Below are 16,098 nucleotides of genomic sequence, written 5' to 3' on the forward strand. Positions count from 1 at the left end.
AGGCGCCAGTGCGTCGCCGCCGCTCCGCTTTGTGTTAGGCTCTAATATTTGATCTGGCGGAGTCAGCGTTTTTCAACTCATGATTTTGAAATGTTTGGACACTCTGTATGGACTATTCTCATTTTAATTGATGAAAAAAAAATATGTTTTAAAGGAAAATATCAGAGGCGTGGCGTGCTTTGCGATATATCGATTGATTCGCCATCCAAACCTATGAAAAAAGATCGATTATTAGGGCGTTCGCAGCGAACACCTTAGTAATCGATTCTTTACCATAGCCTCAAATGGCGATATATCGATAATCGATCCTTCACGCCACGCCACTGGAAAATATAATATGTATGTGTTTCGTAAATATAAAGGTACTTCCGTATCAAACTTAATGATTTCCAAAGCACACGAATTTCTACACAATTTCTTATAGCCTTTTATAATCGATGGCGAAGAAGCAACAGCCAGGCGATAAAGTGTAAAGCCCGGTGATAGGAACTATAGCCCAACTGTATACTTTTTTATAGCTTCGTATTGCCCGGCTATATGATTTGCTCCGCTTTCTACAGCCAGCCATATAATTTTCAATAGCCTTCTCTAGTCGGCTATAAGAACTCCTATGGTATTTTGAAACGCAGCTCCTATCGCCAATTTTTACCAGGGTTTTTTTTCTGAAAAAATGTCAATTAAGGAATCAAAATTAACCGTGTAGGCAACCACACTTTCGATTGACAAAATGGCCGGATTTGTCAATCTTTCCCGCGACATGGTCGACCGCAAATAATTTTTGATGAGCTTTAACTTACTAAAACTGCGTTCACAGCTAGCGGAGGTTGTCGGCAAAGTGCAATACATACGCAAAGCGATCGCGACATTTGGGAACGTATCTTTCTGGTCATTTTTTGCAATTAAATTCAGAAGGTTAAGAGGGCTTAATTTTTGAAGATTGCCAGAGAGCTCTCTGGCTTGTACCCGAAAGACTTCTGTTTCCTCGACAAATTCATAGGGATCTACGTCCATCGCGTACTTCATGGCGAAATCTTTCGCATGCTTTTTAAATCGTCATCATTCAACTTATTCATCTCTTCGCCGTTTAAAAAGCCCTTTTCCCAAAAATAGATTCAATTTTCCCGTCAATCTTACACGAAAGAAATTCTAAAATTTTAAACGCTGGAATCTTGCAATAGGTTAGTTCTGCTGGTCACAGAATCATGCTCCTTAGAAGATATGAAAACTGACAAATTTCGCCCCTTTTTTCTATAATGTTATTCCTGTTTCGGAACCTACATCTTTTCTTCCTCTCCCTCCCTCCCCTCCCTCTCTCACTCTCTCCAAAAAAAGTCATCGCCATTTTGGCGCCCCCCCCCCTAAAGTAGCGCCTCGTCTTCTTTCATAGTTTAAGTTTACAGTCATCACTCATTGTTATTTAAATTTCGTTCTTTCCTTAAATCTAGCGCCTTTTTCACCCCCGAGTTAGCCTCGTTAACCCATCGGAATGCATTTAACGATTCCGTGTGCATTAAAAATATTGGAATTTTCAATCCATACCTTTAATCTTGACGCCTTATGCTCAGTGCTGACTTTGACTTCAGCTTTCAGGTGCTCTTCAGAAGATATGAAAACTGACAAATTTCGTCCCTTTTTTCTAATGTTATTCCTGTTTCGAGCTTTGTGGCGATTAGGCGTGGTAAAGCGCCAAAGATCGCTATAAAAGCGACTCATATGTATGTATTCCTGTTTCGATGTTCGTAACCTCCCTCTCCTCTTCCCCCCTTCTCACCCTCCCTCCCTCTCACCTCCTTTCTAAAAAAAGTCATTGCCATTTTGGCGCCCCCCCCCTGAAGTGGCGCCCGGGGCACGTGCACCCACTTGCCCCCCCCCTAGATCCGGCCCTGACGGAAATACGATATATCGAAGCTCTTCCGCCCGGGCCTAACAAATCAAGTACTAGGTAGTTAAACATTTGCGGCCGGGGTTCTAATGACACTAGAGTCATACTTTTTTCACTCGGGGGTCGTTTGTATTAGCCTTTTACTCATTTTTAAGGCCATTATCGGAGGGAAGGGAGTAGTGATTGTGGGGGGGGGGGGGGGGGGGGTGTCCCCATTACCCTTCCTCCGCTTAGCCGCGCAACGGTTAACATACAGGAACGATAAGCATGGTCCAAGCCTGCGAAGACGTCGATGTGAAAAGATGAGGCCACGTTTTTTGTTTTATCTTCGCATTGTCGCATTTTGGAGGAATCGTAACTGCCAAATGACAGAAAAATGATTAATGCTGAAATACATGGCCCGAGGAGTGGAGGGACATTATACCTAGCAACACTGGACGAGCCCTTCTTATCTAGAACTCGGGGGGCTTATATGTAGCTCGTTCAGGGGCTTCGGTTTCATAAAAATTCCCCTTTCGCCTCTCGTTGCCCCCCATCGAATTTATATCGTCGGGCTCCCGGCTCCTTCCTTTGTTTTGCGATTTGCGATTAGTTCGAGAACTGATCTCTAGCGGTTGCACGGACTTCCACCCTCGATCCGCGTTGTGGCTGTGTCATTCTTATTCCAAGCATATTATATATCTGCATATTTATTATCATATTATTAATAGGCAGCGTCCGATTAATATATATCGGACTTTATCATGCAAATAGAAATATCGAAAGTTTGAACGAACATCGTTTCATCAGGTTTAAAAAAGGTGCAGTTACGGCTAAAACAAGTAGTCTCGAAATTCTACCGCCGACAGAAGATGCCGCCAAATTGCACGGTTTTAGAGCATTCCTTCAAATTCAAACGTGGCTCGGTAATGCACTCTCGCCTTTAAATTGGGGGTGGAAATTGGATCCGCAGCTTACTCCTGTACGAACCACTTAAGGGCCTGCCTGCACCTAAACAAGTTTTGCACGCAATTTTCTGTGGCTGTGTTAAGGGTTGCAGAAAATCGTGCGGTTGTAGAAAAACAGGCCTGAAATGTTCAAACGTTTTCTTGCATTGCAACCAGAGACAAGAGACCCTCCACTAGTATCTTTGTCATGGTGGAAGCTTTTACTTTCGGGACTTCAGCATTCTACCTGGACTTATCTACATGGTTGATGTTTAACAACGTGTTGGCAGTTTCGTTTTGCAAACAAGCCGAAAATGGCCGAAGTTTAGGAAACTTGTTTGGCTCATGACGTCACCCGAAGCTCATCATCGACCATGTAGGTAAGTCAACAGCCGAAAATAGGGTGATGACTGTTGCTCCCTAATAATTGTCCATAAGGAATTGTTGAAACCCCGAAAGTAAAAGCTTCCACCTGTCGCTAGGAGGCCAGTGGAGGGTCTCTTGTCTCTGATTGCAACGGCATCTCGTGTGATAACTCGCTTGTGCTTAATACAGACGAGTAAGAAGAAGAAGAAAAGGCCAATATGGATGACGCGAGGGCAACACTAGAATTGAGCGGCAATAAGGCGGAAGAAGAAGGAGAAGAAGATAAACAAGAAAAAGAGATGGAAAAGAAGAGAGAAAAAGTTGTAAGCAATTACGCACTTAGGCCAAAAGACGACGATTATTCTAAGACTTTTCTCTAAGTTTTACAGCTGGACATTCCTTCAAAAAAGTTATTGGGCAACCACTTGCTCTCGAACAAGTAATTGTAATTAATTAGAATACACTGCTTTACAATGATTATTAAGTGAAACAAATCGAAAATATTATTTGTGATTAATATACTAATCATTTGTTCTTTAGCACGGTTTTATAATTGACTCTATTCAAGCTCAAAGTAGTACATGAACACCTTACGCTTAAAAAGATAATCATTCAAAAAATCTGAGTCCCCCCCCCCCCCGCTTACAACCATCTGTACTGGAGCTGGAGGTATCGAAGTGAAAAAGTGAACATTTAAAAATGTGTTTTATTGCTTTACTAGAGACAAATCGAAGTGAAAAAGAGGAATCATTTAATTATAAAGTAATGCTCTATTTCTATTTTTCAGCCCCCCCCCCCCCCCCCCAACTCTCAATGCACAATTTCTGTTTTCTGGATGGGAGAATCCCGACTCTCCTCCCTCTTCAGATGCATTACGCGATAATTGAACGCTTCTTTGCTCCAGCAGAACCGTAAACTTAAATGAGTAACTACCCAGTACTTGATTTGTTAGGCCCGGGCGGAAGAGCTTCGATATATCGTGTTTCCGTAGATCGACTGTGAGTCTAAAATGATCGATTTTAATCGTTTCTGATGTGAAATTCAACGCCCTTTCAGAATCCGCCATTATAACTTTTACATGAGAGCAGCCGTTTCAAAGAAAAATGGGCATTTTCGGGAAAAAACTGACATTTCCGTAAATGCCCGTTTTTTCGGCGGCCATTTTGAGGGGTTCAAAGTCGTTTTACAAAAAAATTTATAGAAGTTATTTTTATTGGAAATTTTATGAACTTTTATTCACTACATAACTCATTTTTCGCTAAAACCAATTCTTTTTGAGATATTTACGAAAAACCGAGGAAAGGTCGATTTTTTGGGGGTTTTGGGGGGGCGGGGGGTCGAGCGTACAGGGGATTCTTGGGGACTTTTTGCTGGGAGTCCCTGGCACCCCAATGAACAACTTGGGCACATAAAACCTTATATATAATTTTTTTTTTCTATTTTTCCTATAATGCCTGGACTAATAAGCCGGACGCCCGATTCCGCCGTCAATCAAAGCCCCCCCCCCCCCCCCCTCCTCTACCTTCCTCGCCCTATGGCGCTTAGGTCCGTTTGATAGAAATACGTCCAATTTGCCAACTTCAATTCAAAAATAGGAATATTGGTGAGATTTTCACGTGCTATGAACTAATTTTCAATTTTTTCAGACTCTCGGAAATCACGAGTTTGATGTGGGTGGACCTTATGGTGCAATAAATTATCTGAAACTTCTGCACACTCCTACAGTGCTCTCCAACGTGGATGCCATCGAAGAACCTGGATTGCGGCCATTCCTGCAGAAATTCATAATTATCGAGAAAAATGGTCTTAAAATAGGCGTGGTTGGATACGTCACAACTGAATACCCGGTTTGCGATGAAAATATTTCATGACTTATCTAAACCATGATGGATGTAAATTTTCAATTTTTCTGTCACCTCCTTATCATGGCCTATGCCTCCTGCCACCCCTACAAACAACAAAATAAATAAAAAATGACAAAACAATCCTACTCCGATTCTTGCAAAGTGAAGATGTGAGCTGTTGCAGCTCCTAAGCTGCAACAGAAAGTAACCCCGAGGAATTTCACCATTAATTTGTTTTTCAATAACAGAGATAATGAGGCCAAGCAAAATCTCAGTTAAAACTGTTATAGATAAAATAATATCACTTATCAAAATACGTAAAAATTATCTAAAATCAGTTAAAAACATCACTTAACAAAGAAAGAAGAGAGAAGAAAAATGTGAAGTGACCATTAAGATATAGTACGTGACTACCTGGTCGTTATATAATGCTTTTATGTTTCCGATAACAAAATCACGCGACAGAAAATGAATGATCCATTGTTTTCCTCCTTGCGAAATTGATGAGATTTCATGAGAAACTTTCGAAGTTGGCAATCGCAAAATAGTATTTTCTAACTTCAGTATTATAATGCTAACCGGAAGGGGAATTTTTTTTTAATAAAATGTGTTATACCATAAATAAAAAAGTTGATTGATCTGAAGGAGTGCTTCTCTTTTCGCTGTAATTATTTATCCACATTACTTGAAGGATATTGATTTTCGTATTCGTGATCAAAAGACAAGAAAAGAAACTATAGAACCCTGTTAAACCATAAGAAATAAACTTTAGAATATTAACTGTGTGCAGGCCCGCCACATTCCATCTCGGGCCCTGGTACCAATTTTCTGGCCCGGGCCCCTAGCACAGGGGGGGGGGGGGGTCCGGGGGGCCTCTCCCGGGAAATTTTTGAAATTTTAAATCTATTTGGACGCATTATGAAGCTCTTATGATGGAGATTTTCCTTAAATTTCTGCAGAATAATTACGCCTTTTTGTTTACTTTCAGCACCAAAAACTTTCGAATTGTTGCATTCAAAACATCTATAAATTTTTTTTAAGGGGGCAGATGATAATTTTCAATTCTATGGGGAGCCGGGCCCCCCTGGACTCCCCTTTCGTACGTCTATGGCAAGGGAGTTAAGCCATTGAAGTCGAGGATGCCCAGAAAGGAGCCTCTTAGCATCCGACAACGGAAGAAAATGAAACACAGTTACTAAAAATATCATTCTACATATACTCAAAATCTTGAAAATCTCTAAAAAAGTAAGAAAAATTTTATAGTGCCCTAGCGTGTTTTTGAAACTTTATTCACCTTTTGCGGAATTTTTAGGGTAATTTTTTCACTTTTCCCTACGAGACAAGGGTTACACATGAATTCGTAGTGGTTTGTCACCTGCGTCACGGGCCCCTCCAGGGCCCGGGCCCCGGTACCAGGGACCCAGTATCCCCCCCCCCCTCCCCCTTGTGGCGGGCCTGACTGTGTGGCACCCTCTGTTAGGTAATTACTTTCAGGATTGCAATTTTAGATTTTCTCTCGTTCAGCAATTTTGTTATTTGTTTTTTATAGACGACAGAAAATACGGGTGACTTAGTATTTGAAGATGAATTAGAAGAGACAAGTAAAGTCATCATAGAATTGCGAAAACAGAATGTCGATCTCGTTGTTGCGGTTTCTCATACTGGCTATGAGAAAGATAAGGTTATCGCGGAGTCCCTCGATGCTGATATCATCGTTGGTGGTCACTCTCATACTTTACTATATACTGGTAAATTCAAATTTTACTGTTTATGCAATCCCATTTCTTGTAGCTAGTAACTTTGGTGAAGCAGCAGTTTTCGCTCTTTAAATGAACTAAAGTTAGAGCCTTAACACCACGGTAGAAGATTTTTCATAAAATTTAACATAAAATTCCTTAAGCACCTTTGAAAATCCAAAATAGGGAGTGTTTTTTGTGCTCGTCCATTCAAACCTCAGCATTGCTGCCCTCGTTAAAAAACCAAAAATATTACAATGTCCCTCTTAAGATAAGACCTTCAAATAAAATCTTCATTCTCAAAACCTAAGTGGAGTTCGGGTTGGCTATACAGGCAACTAAACTATAACTACTTTCATTATCTTAAAAACTTTTGTTTCTCTTTTTACGTCACTGCATTGCATCTCTTTAAAAATCCTCATGATCAAATTCGGCCAATTTAAATCAAAAGATACTACCCCCAGAAACAACTCGAACTACCTGTTTTGTGACCTGGGCCATACTATTTTTAATAGGTACTACATGCATGACAGGGCTCAGCTCACGTCATAATTGGACTACATTTTGCAATTAGGAACTATAAATTCCGGCCCGGTTTAAAAACAGCATATCGACGGTGTAAGTCGGCAATCACATAACTCGTTTGCGGTGTCTGAAAATCTCCGCCTCTATAATATTTTTTTGAAGGAGAACAAATGGACATCATTCCTTGAAGTTTTTGCAGAATTTTCTTCTTACAGAGAAGAAAAATTACGACAGTTTTAAAGAATTGTCGTTGAGTAGTTTTCCGTTTAAAAAATAAAGTATGATAGGAAGTCTGCGACGTCGCAAACCGAGTTATGTGATTGCCGACTTACACCGTCGATATATGCCATTAGCTTCCCTATGCACATAAGAGTTTTTTCAGATGAGTCAGAATTTATAGCTCCAAATTGCAAAAGGTAGTCCAATTGATAGTTTTTTTATGATTTAAATACGCCCAATTGAGGTGATATCTCAACTAATTGTGAGTACAATAAACTACTTGAAATAATAAGGGCCCAAGATTTTCAATGGCTCATATTTTAATCCCACGATTTCAAACACTGAACGTTGAGCATTCACGTTATGAAACTTCGCTCAACTTTATTTAAACTATGGTTGATGTAAGAGGAATTGAAGCTGAGAATCTGAGGTACAATATTTGTACTTAAGTATTATCTCCCAAAACTAACTATCGTTGAGGCATGAGGCATCTATCCTGGGGAACCGACGACATAGGAAGACATGATTCCGACTTGCAGCCGCAGCGCCTTCAATTTTCAGCGATACTACACGATTAGCCCTGCAATTAGTCTAGTTACCCACAAGATCCAAACCCACCTTAAGGTCATCAGTGGTCCCATTTTTTCATTCCCTGGACAATTTAAAAAATGAAACGTTATTATATTCATCGTATTTAACTCTTAGTTCTTTCCAGGAACTCCTCCATTGCCGGGAGACAAACCTCAAGGTCTGTATCCGACAGTCATAACGCAGGAAAGCGGTCGGCAAACTCTAATCGTTCAAGCATCGGCTTACTCCAAATATTTGGGTTACTTAAAAGTACAATTCGAGAAAAAGAACGGAAGGATGCAAGTAAAATCATGGGAAGGGAACCCTATTTTATTGGACGAAACTGTGAGCACAGGTACGGTATCACACATTTGCATTCTATTTTTTGCAGTTTCTGTCGGAATTTTTTTTTTTTTTTTTTTTTTTTTTTTTTTTTTAATGGCCCCGATTATCCGCGCCTCAATCGTTAGTAGTTTCGAACAATCCACGATTTTCCGTGGTATGTTCGGTCCCATTGACCGAAAATAATCGAGCCTTCACTACTGCCATGCTAATGAAAAACGCCGTTTAAGCGATCAAGCTTTGCCTTTCCTTGGACAAATCACTAATTTTCAGGAAAATTTGTTAATATTTCTCTTCAGATTTTTCAGAGGATTTTGTTCGTAATTTGATCTGAAAAGTCTGAAAATTTCAAGAAAAAATATTCATAACTCTTTCAAAAATAAATATTTTCTAAAAGAAAATTTGGCAATATTTGAACGCTTATACAGCGCTTTTACTCAACACGGCAGTAAATTTCTAAGATTCTCATTGGACTTAATCGGGTAGGACTTGATTTCCTTTGGTAGGAAATTTTAAACTTTTTTCTAAAATTAGCTACTATATTTTTCATCGTACATTTTGATGGTCATTTCCTAGATCCTGGGATTGAGGCGAAACTGACTCCGTGGCGCGATGAAGTAAATATAATTGGATCGAAGGAGATTGGCCGAACTTTTGTTGATTTTGAGAAATCTCTTTGGGCCTGTCACATCGGTCCGTGTATGATCGGCAGACTCATCACCGACGCAATGATTTACGAGGTAATAACGATATCCATGGCTAAATTCCGAAAATACGTTAAAAAAAACTCATTTTCTGTCAATTTTTACATTGCTGTATGCAGAGTATTGTTTTTTTTTTTTTTTTTGCTTTCCGGCAACTACTGCTCGCATGTGCCAGGGACGGGCGGCCAACCCCACCCCTCGACAGTTGCAATCAGCTGACAGGGGGTTCGAGAGAGCCACCCGCACCCCGCACACACGAGATTGAGGCATGCTCGATGGTCAGCAGCGCGCGAGTGGGTTCGGACCCCGACTACAAACCTCTACACCCCCACCAGTCACAAGGACTGGCGGTTCTCCCGGCGAGATATCCCGACCAGACGAGGCAGGCCCGATCGTTCCTCTCGCGGGTATGCAAAGGCGTCGGTGAACATACCACCCGAAAAACCCCTGGCTGCCAGGAAATTGAGCATCAAGGCTACTACTACTGGCTTGTGGTGCGCCCTGGATGGATCCCCACCGAGCAAGCAGAGTATTGTTGGAGAATAATAATATCCTTTTTTACCTTTTGCATACAAAATATCATAGATGGGAAAAATCTCGAAATTACTTTTAAATGCAAAATTATCCATCACGTAACTCAACTCTTAGTTCCGAAACCATAATTTTATGAACCATTATTAATTTAACCTTAAGGTAGTTATCAGATTAATTTAACGAACTTTTTTTTCTTAACCTCCCAGCAATTAGCATTTTTAGCCGTCTCTGTGTGAAAATTCATTCGCGCGGAACGTAGGTTTTCACTAGCTATGGTTGAAATTATCTTGAGGCAGTCCATAAATTACGGAACGCTGATATAAAATTTGGAAACTTAGACCTCCTCCCCCCTACCTCTCATCGCGGACCTCTCAAGTCCCTCTTCCTCGGAAAACTACGTCTTGCTTTGTTTGATTCCTTTTTTTTCGTGTGTGATTGGCATTTCATGTCAATTTGCCAAAACCAATCGAAAAAAATCCACAAAATCTCACTGAGCATACCGATTGTTGTAATGAAGTCGCGCATGTATAAAAGTATAGTAATTTCTAATTTTGTCGTCTTTCGGTGATACAAGAGACAACCTTTCAATAGTCGAGTTAAGAGAGAAACCAAACACGCAATTTGACCTGGAATGGAGCGGGGCGGCGGCGGTCGGCATGAAACGCATAGTGCCTACGAGACTGCATGGATACTTCACGCATTGCGCCAAACACACTGCGGTCAGCAGCAGTCGTCGGCTTGAAAGGCATAGCGCCTACAAGACTGCATGAATACTCCACGCATTGCACCAAACAGTGTGGTCAGCAGCGGTCTTACTCTCTTCCCTGAGCGCACTCCTCGCGCTAATTTAGATCCCCTTCCCTGTCTCCTTAAAGCGTAATGTAATGCGTAAGTGGCCGTCTTTTCGCCTTCGTCCTTAAGAACGCTACAACCCGATGCCTGAGTTTCCTAATTTTTGCGCATTTTATCCTTGCAGTACGTCCAACAAAGAGAGGGTCGCAGTTGGACAAAAGCTGGTGTGGCTGTTCTTCAATGTGGAGGGATACGATCATCGATCATGCACGGAAGTAAGGTTTTTTTTTTTTACTATGTGCATATCCCTAAGCAAATGTAATTGTTTGGTTAGTGACGGCAAACTCTGTCGTTTTCCTCCTCAAAGGAACAGTTAAAATGCTTTTAACGAAGTGCCTTACTGTAATAAGTTTGCTTGTGAAGAAAAAAGCAACCGAGCGCTCATGATGCTCGCAGATACAATAGTTCTTGCTGTTCAACCGCGAGTGTTGCATATACAATAGAATGAAGGCGCTTTAACCCTCGTTAACACCCCTGAGTCTCTGACCGCGCGTTAACGATATTATATTAATATCAGTATGCCTGCCTTAACAGGCTTTATCATACGTAAATAGAGAATTCGTGCTAAAATGATGTATACAAATTCCCCACATACTTATACAATACATTCTTGCTTTCAGACATCAGCTACGCTGACCTCTGGAATATCTTGCCCTTTGAGGATTCTTACGGCATGGTAGAACTTAACGGGCAGCACTTCAAAGAAATGTTAGAATTCTCAGTGCAACATGAAAATTCACCGTTTTTGCAAATGTCAGGTAATTTGAGAAAATGTTTTACTCACCTACTTTTTTGCTGACAAACTACCTACCTATGGTATCATTAAAAATGACCACCTCTTGCTCAGTAGAGTGGAGCCCAGTGGAGTGGAGTTGTGAGCTGAAGCTTTACGAAACAACTAATAGGGGTTGGTACATTTTACAATTTGAGACTATACTACTTCGGCTCATTTCAGAAACAACCTATATGCAATTAGTTTCTGTATGCACAAAGGTGCTTTCAAGGACGGGCCAGAAATAATAGTTCCTAATAGCAAAATGATATTCAGTCATTCTTCTTTCTAAAATTTTGTAAGGGATCCAACAGTGACAGTTTTCTGCTGAAAGGAATTATGTACAAAGGAATTGGATTAATCGTAATTATAAGCATAGGATTTGCATGCAACTAAGGTAATTTCTTTCGATATTATTCCTTCCCACATAGATCACATTCGCATATAAACGTCTAGATCAACACAACAACTCATCAAAGTCCCTTGAAATCAAGGGCGTGGTGGCACCCTAGACGCGTGCCTACATGCATTCTATTATTTTTATACCCGTGCTGCAATTAATTACCCAAGTGCCCCTTTTGAAAATTTCCTCTTCTGACAGGCGTGAAAGCGAAGTTTGACTTCACAAAGCCAGTAGGAGAACGAGTGTCGGATATTTTTGTGCGATGCTCGACGTGCTCAGTGCCCACATACGAGCCACTTCTTACTCACAAATACTATCGAATAATCATGGCTGCGTACATGTACAATGGAGGAGATGGATACGATCTCATCAAAAAACGAGCTAGATTCTGGACTCCAGGTATGTTTACAGTTGTAGGTAAGAGTCAAATTGTTGGTCGATAAAATCCTCGATCATTATCAAAATGTAGGTACTATCAGGGCCGGATTAAGGGGGTGGCCACATGGGCCGCGGCCCATGGCGGCAAATCTAGGGGGCGGCAAATTTTGCAATTTTTTTAAATGTAGGTATAAAAAAAATTGGATTTAGGAAAAAAAAATTTCAAACGAAAAAAGGCGACAAAATCTCTCATTTCCTGAGAGTATAGTAATTTCTAATTTTGTCGTCTTTCAGTGATACAAGTGACAGCACCTTTAATTAGTCGAGTTAAGAGTGAAACCAACACGCAATTTGGCGCAACGGTGCGACTTGGAGAGAAATGATGACGAGGACTTGAGATGAAAAAGAGAAGCCCTCGGCGCGGCGATCGATCGGCATGTAACACATATTAGCGCCTACAAGACTGCACGAATACTTCACGCATTGCATCAAACACAGTTCGGTCATTGCGGACAGCGTGAAACGGATAGCGCCTTCAAGAATGCGTGAATACTTCACGCATTGCGTCAAACACAGTGCGTTCAGCAGCGGTCAGCGTGAAAATCATAGTACCTACAAGACTGTCGGAATACTTCACGCATTGCGCCAAACACGGTGCGGTCTGCGCGGCGCGGCGGAAATTAAAATCATTAAACCACATTTATGTTTGTTCTTTCATAATTTTTTCGTTCATTTCTTATGAATAGAAGGTCTTGTCCACAAAGAGATAGGTTTACCAAACTTAAATTTCGCGCAAAGTTCCGTGAACTTTTGCTAGTAGTGTTAACAGGGCTTTCCCAAAAAATGTGTCCAACACGAGTAAACGCGTCTTATGCACCCCTCCCCCGCTGGCACGTTCACTTGATGGTTTTTATTGATGTTTCAAAACGAATGAGAAGGGGGCGGCAAGATACAGGCAGCCCATGGGCGGCAAGTAGGTAAATCCGGCCCTGGGTACTATACGAGTACATTTTCGAGCGTCATGGTGGAGTGATCAACATGGATTTGGTACAGGTATATGCCTATAATATTATGATATTCACATAAATACCATCGACATTAATTAACTTTTAATGTGGCCACGTGCGTAATTTCGCGATTAGTAGTTCGAGGCTTCCCGCGTCATCGCAAGGTTCCCGCGGAGAGATAATTTTGACTGTTTCGCACGCATCCTAGTCATTTTAGACCAGGGGCACTTTAGATAAAAAAAAAAAACGGACTCAGTTGTTCATTCCAAAGTGAAATAACTTAATTTCAACACAATCGGAGAACTTTCGATTCTGGCCCTGAAAAGTTAGTCCATGATACCCCTGTCGATTTTTTACGATTTTGGTCGGGGGAAAAAATTTCGAGATTAGTGTCAAATCCCACGCAGTTCGAGGTGTAGAATCTATTGCGCATGGTCCCGAGTCTCCCAGCGGCTCCCTGAGCCGAGAAAAGCTCGAAATCGAACGTTTTCGATAGTTCTTGAAAGTTCACCGAATGCGCGTTTTCCGTCGCTGACGCATTCCAGCGGGCTCGTGGAGCTTTTTGGAAAAAATCGGACTTAGCGGGTTATTTCCAAGGGAAACAGCTTGGTTTCAACTCTTTCGAAGAACTTTCGATTCTGGCCCTGAAAAGTTAGTCCATGGTACCCCTGTCGATTTTTCACGATTTTGGTCGGGGAAAAAAATTTCGAGATTAGAGTCAAATCCTACGTAGTTCAAGGTGTAGAATCGATTGCGCATGGTCCCGAGACTCGCTGGAGACCCCCGAGCCGAGAAACGAGTGTTTCCGACCGTTTCCGACTGCTTTTGACCGTTTCTCACGCATCCCATTCTCTGTTGATTGTGAGCTCCAGTGAGCTTGGGGAGTATTTTCAACCAGAAAATCGGACTCAGCGGGATATTTCCAAGGGGGCTTGACAAGCCCCGGATTAAGAGGGTGGCCACATGGGCCGCGGCCCATGGCGGCAAATTTAAGGGGCGGCGAATTTTGCAATTTTTTTAAAAGCAGGTATGAAAAAAATCGGATTCAGAAAAAAAAATACCAACGAGAAAAGGCGACGAAATCTCTTTTTCGTGAGAGTATAGTAATTGCTAATTTTGTCGTCTTTCGGTGATACAAGAGACTGCACCTTTAATTAGTCAAGTTAAGAGAGAAACCAAACACGCGATTTGGCCTGCAGAGAGGCATGATGACCACGAGGACTTGAGATGTGAAGGAGGAGCCCTCGGCGCGGCGGCGGTCGGCATGTAACACATATTAGCGCCTACAAGACTGCATGAATACTTCACGCATTGCGTCTAACACAATGTGGTCAGCACGAAACGCAAAGCGCCTACAAGACTGCACGAATACTTCACGCATTGCGTCAAACACAGTGCGGTCAACGCGGCGCGGCGGCGCACATTAAAATTATTCAACCACATTTTTGTTTGTTCTTTCATAATTTTTTCGTTCATTTCTTATAAATGGAAGGCCTTGTCCACACAGAGATAGGTTTACGGAACTTAAATTTCGCGCAAATTTTGCTGGTAGTGTTGATGGGGCTTTCGCAAAAAATGTATCCAACATGAGTAAACGTGTCTTATGCACCCCTCCCCCTCCGGCTTGTACATTTGATGGTTTTTATTGATGTTTTAAAACGAATAAGAAGGGGGCGGCAAAATACAGGCGGCCCATGGGCGACATGTAGGTACATCCGGCCCTGGGGCTTGTTACTTTTCAGCCCAATGGAGAACTTTCAATTTTGACTCCGAAAAGTTAGTCAATTTAACCGTTCCAGAATCCTATACGTCTTTGGTACGTCAATGAAAAGTTTCATTTCTCGTTTTTTGTTACGGAAACTCTAGGACTCGTTTCGCCGTGCTTTACAAGTGTTCTCCTCGCAGAATAATTGAGGAGCTTTCCGAAAGAGGGCACATAGCAAAAAAGCGCGTATGAGAAAAATGCATCTTAAGTTTCCTTCATTACTTTCCGGTCACTGATGATTCCGGTCACTGATGATAACTTACATCGCATCTTGGACTCCCGATTTCGAACGTAAGTCACGGTCAGTGGCCATAGAATAATGATGGAAACTTCAAATGCATTTTTCTCTTATGCGATTTTTTGCTATGTGCCCTTTTTCCAGAAAGCTCCTCAATTTAGATATCTCTCATATTTATTTTTGTTCCAATACTTCATCAATAGAGGTTTTTAATTACTTTTAACGTTGCTCATTTTACAGGAAACTTGGATGTAGAGGTTTTTATGAACTATATAAAAACTTTTAGCCCCTTGATCTTTGAACTGGATGAAAATGTCTCTGTAAAACTGACACCTGAGTATGTACAGCGCATGAAAAGAGCAAAAGGATTTGATCTAGAAGTATATCCCTGATTAAGGGTATGATTGGACATGAAGGGTATGATATATTCTCTGTTACAAATGGTACGATCCTTCAATAAACTCTGACCAGTATAAAGTGTTGTATTTTTCCTGTTATAATGTTAATTTTTACCTCATTATCCACCATTTTTTATAGGGACTAGTTTAAGCAGAAGGACTGAACCTTGAAAACTGAGAATTGGAGCTCCTTCATTTTGACAGTTGTACTAAGTGAGTTACAGCAAAGTCAAAAATGGGTTACAGACATGTCTGTAACTCATCATGTTTTTAAATCCAGGATCATGATCCTGCTGTAACCACCTAATTTTTTGGGAGGCAATATAGAATCGAAAAAGTTTGAGTTGAGTTTAACGCTTCAAGAATAATGTTATAAAATTCAAGGATAAAATAAACGATTTTCCTAGGCTGAGCTCACAGGACAAAAGGCTGGTAGATCACAGGATTTAAAATGCAGAATGCAGCACGTAGTAATAATGCCAACTCTGACTGCTTGCTGAGAGGTTAATTACAATCTTCTTTTGGATTATTCTCTTCCATTAAGATTTTTTTTTCTCTCAAAAAAAGATATTCAAATTCACTCAGGCATGGGAAATTTTCGGAGTTTAGACAGAGATTGGAGAAATGATAAATACAC

The 16,098-nt window shown here is 41.1% G+C and overlaps 1 protein-coding gene across 2 annotated transcripts in view; it reads left to right on the forward strand.

Moving 5' to 3' along the window:
- LOC109033570 (apyrase-like) overlaps positions 1-16,098 on the forward strand; it is a 33,078-nt gene that overhangs the window by 9,435 nt on the left and 7,545 nt on the right. The window contains exons 3-10 of one of the 2 annotated variants that reach the window (XR_011899774.1): positions 4,821-5,021; positions 6,568-6,766; positions 8,214-8,423; positions 8,987-9,150; positions 10,625-10,715; positions 11,121-11,258; positions 11,874-12,074; positions 15,304-15,506. Coding sequence is in view for 1 of the 2 variants with exons in the window: in XM_019046243.2 (XP_018901788.2) it covers positions 4,821-5,021; positions 6,568-6,766; positions 8,214-8,423; positions 8,987-9,150; positions 10,625-10,715; positions 11,121-11,258; positions 11,874-12,074; positions 15,304-15,455 (1,356 nt within the window). In the remaining variant the exon portion in view is untranslated. Of the gene's footprint in view, positions 1-4,820; positions 5,022-6,567; positions 6,767-8,213; positions 8,424-8,986; positions 9,151-10,624; positions 10,716-11,120; positions 11,259-11,873; positions 12,075-15,303; positions 15,715-16,098 lie in introns of those variants that run through there. The other variant, XM_019046243.2, reaches the window with a different exon arrangement.

This window comes from Bemisia tabaci, chromosome 4 (genome assembly GCF_918797505.1).
Source record: "Bemisia tabaci chromosome 4, PGI_BMITA_v3".
Classification (NCBI taxonomy): Eukaryota; Metazoa; Arthropoda; class Insecta; order Hemiptera; family Aleyrodidae; genus Bemisia; species Bemisia tabaci.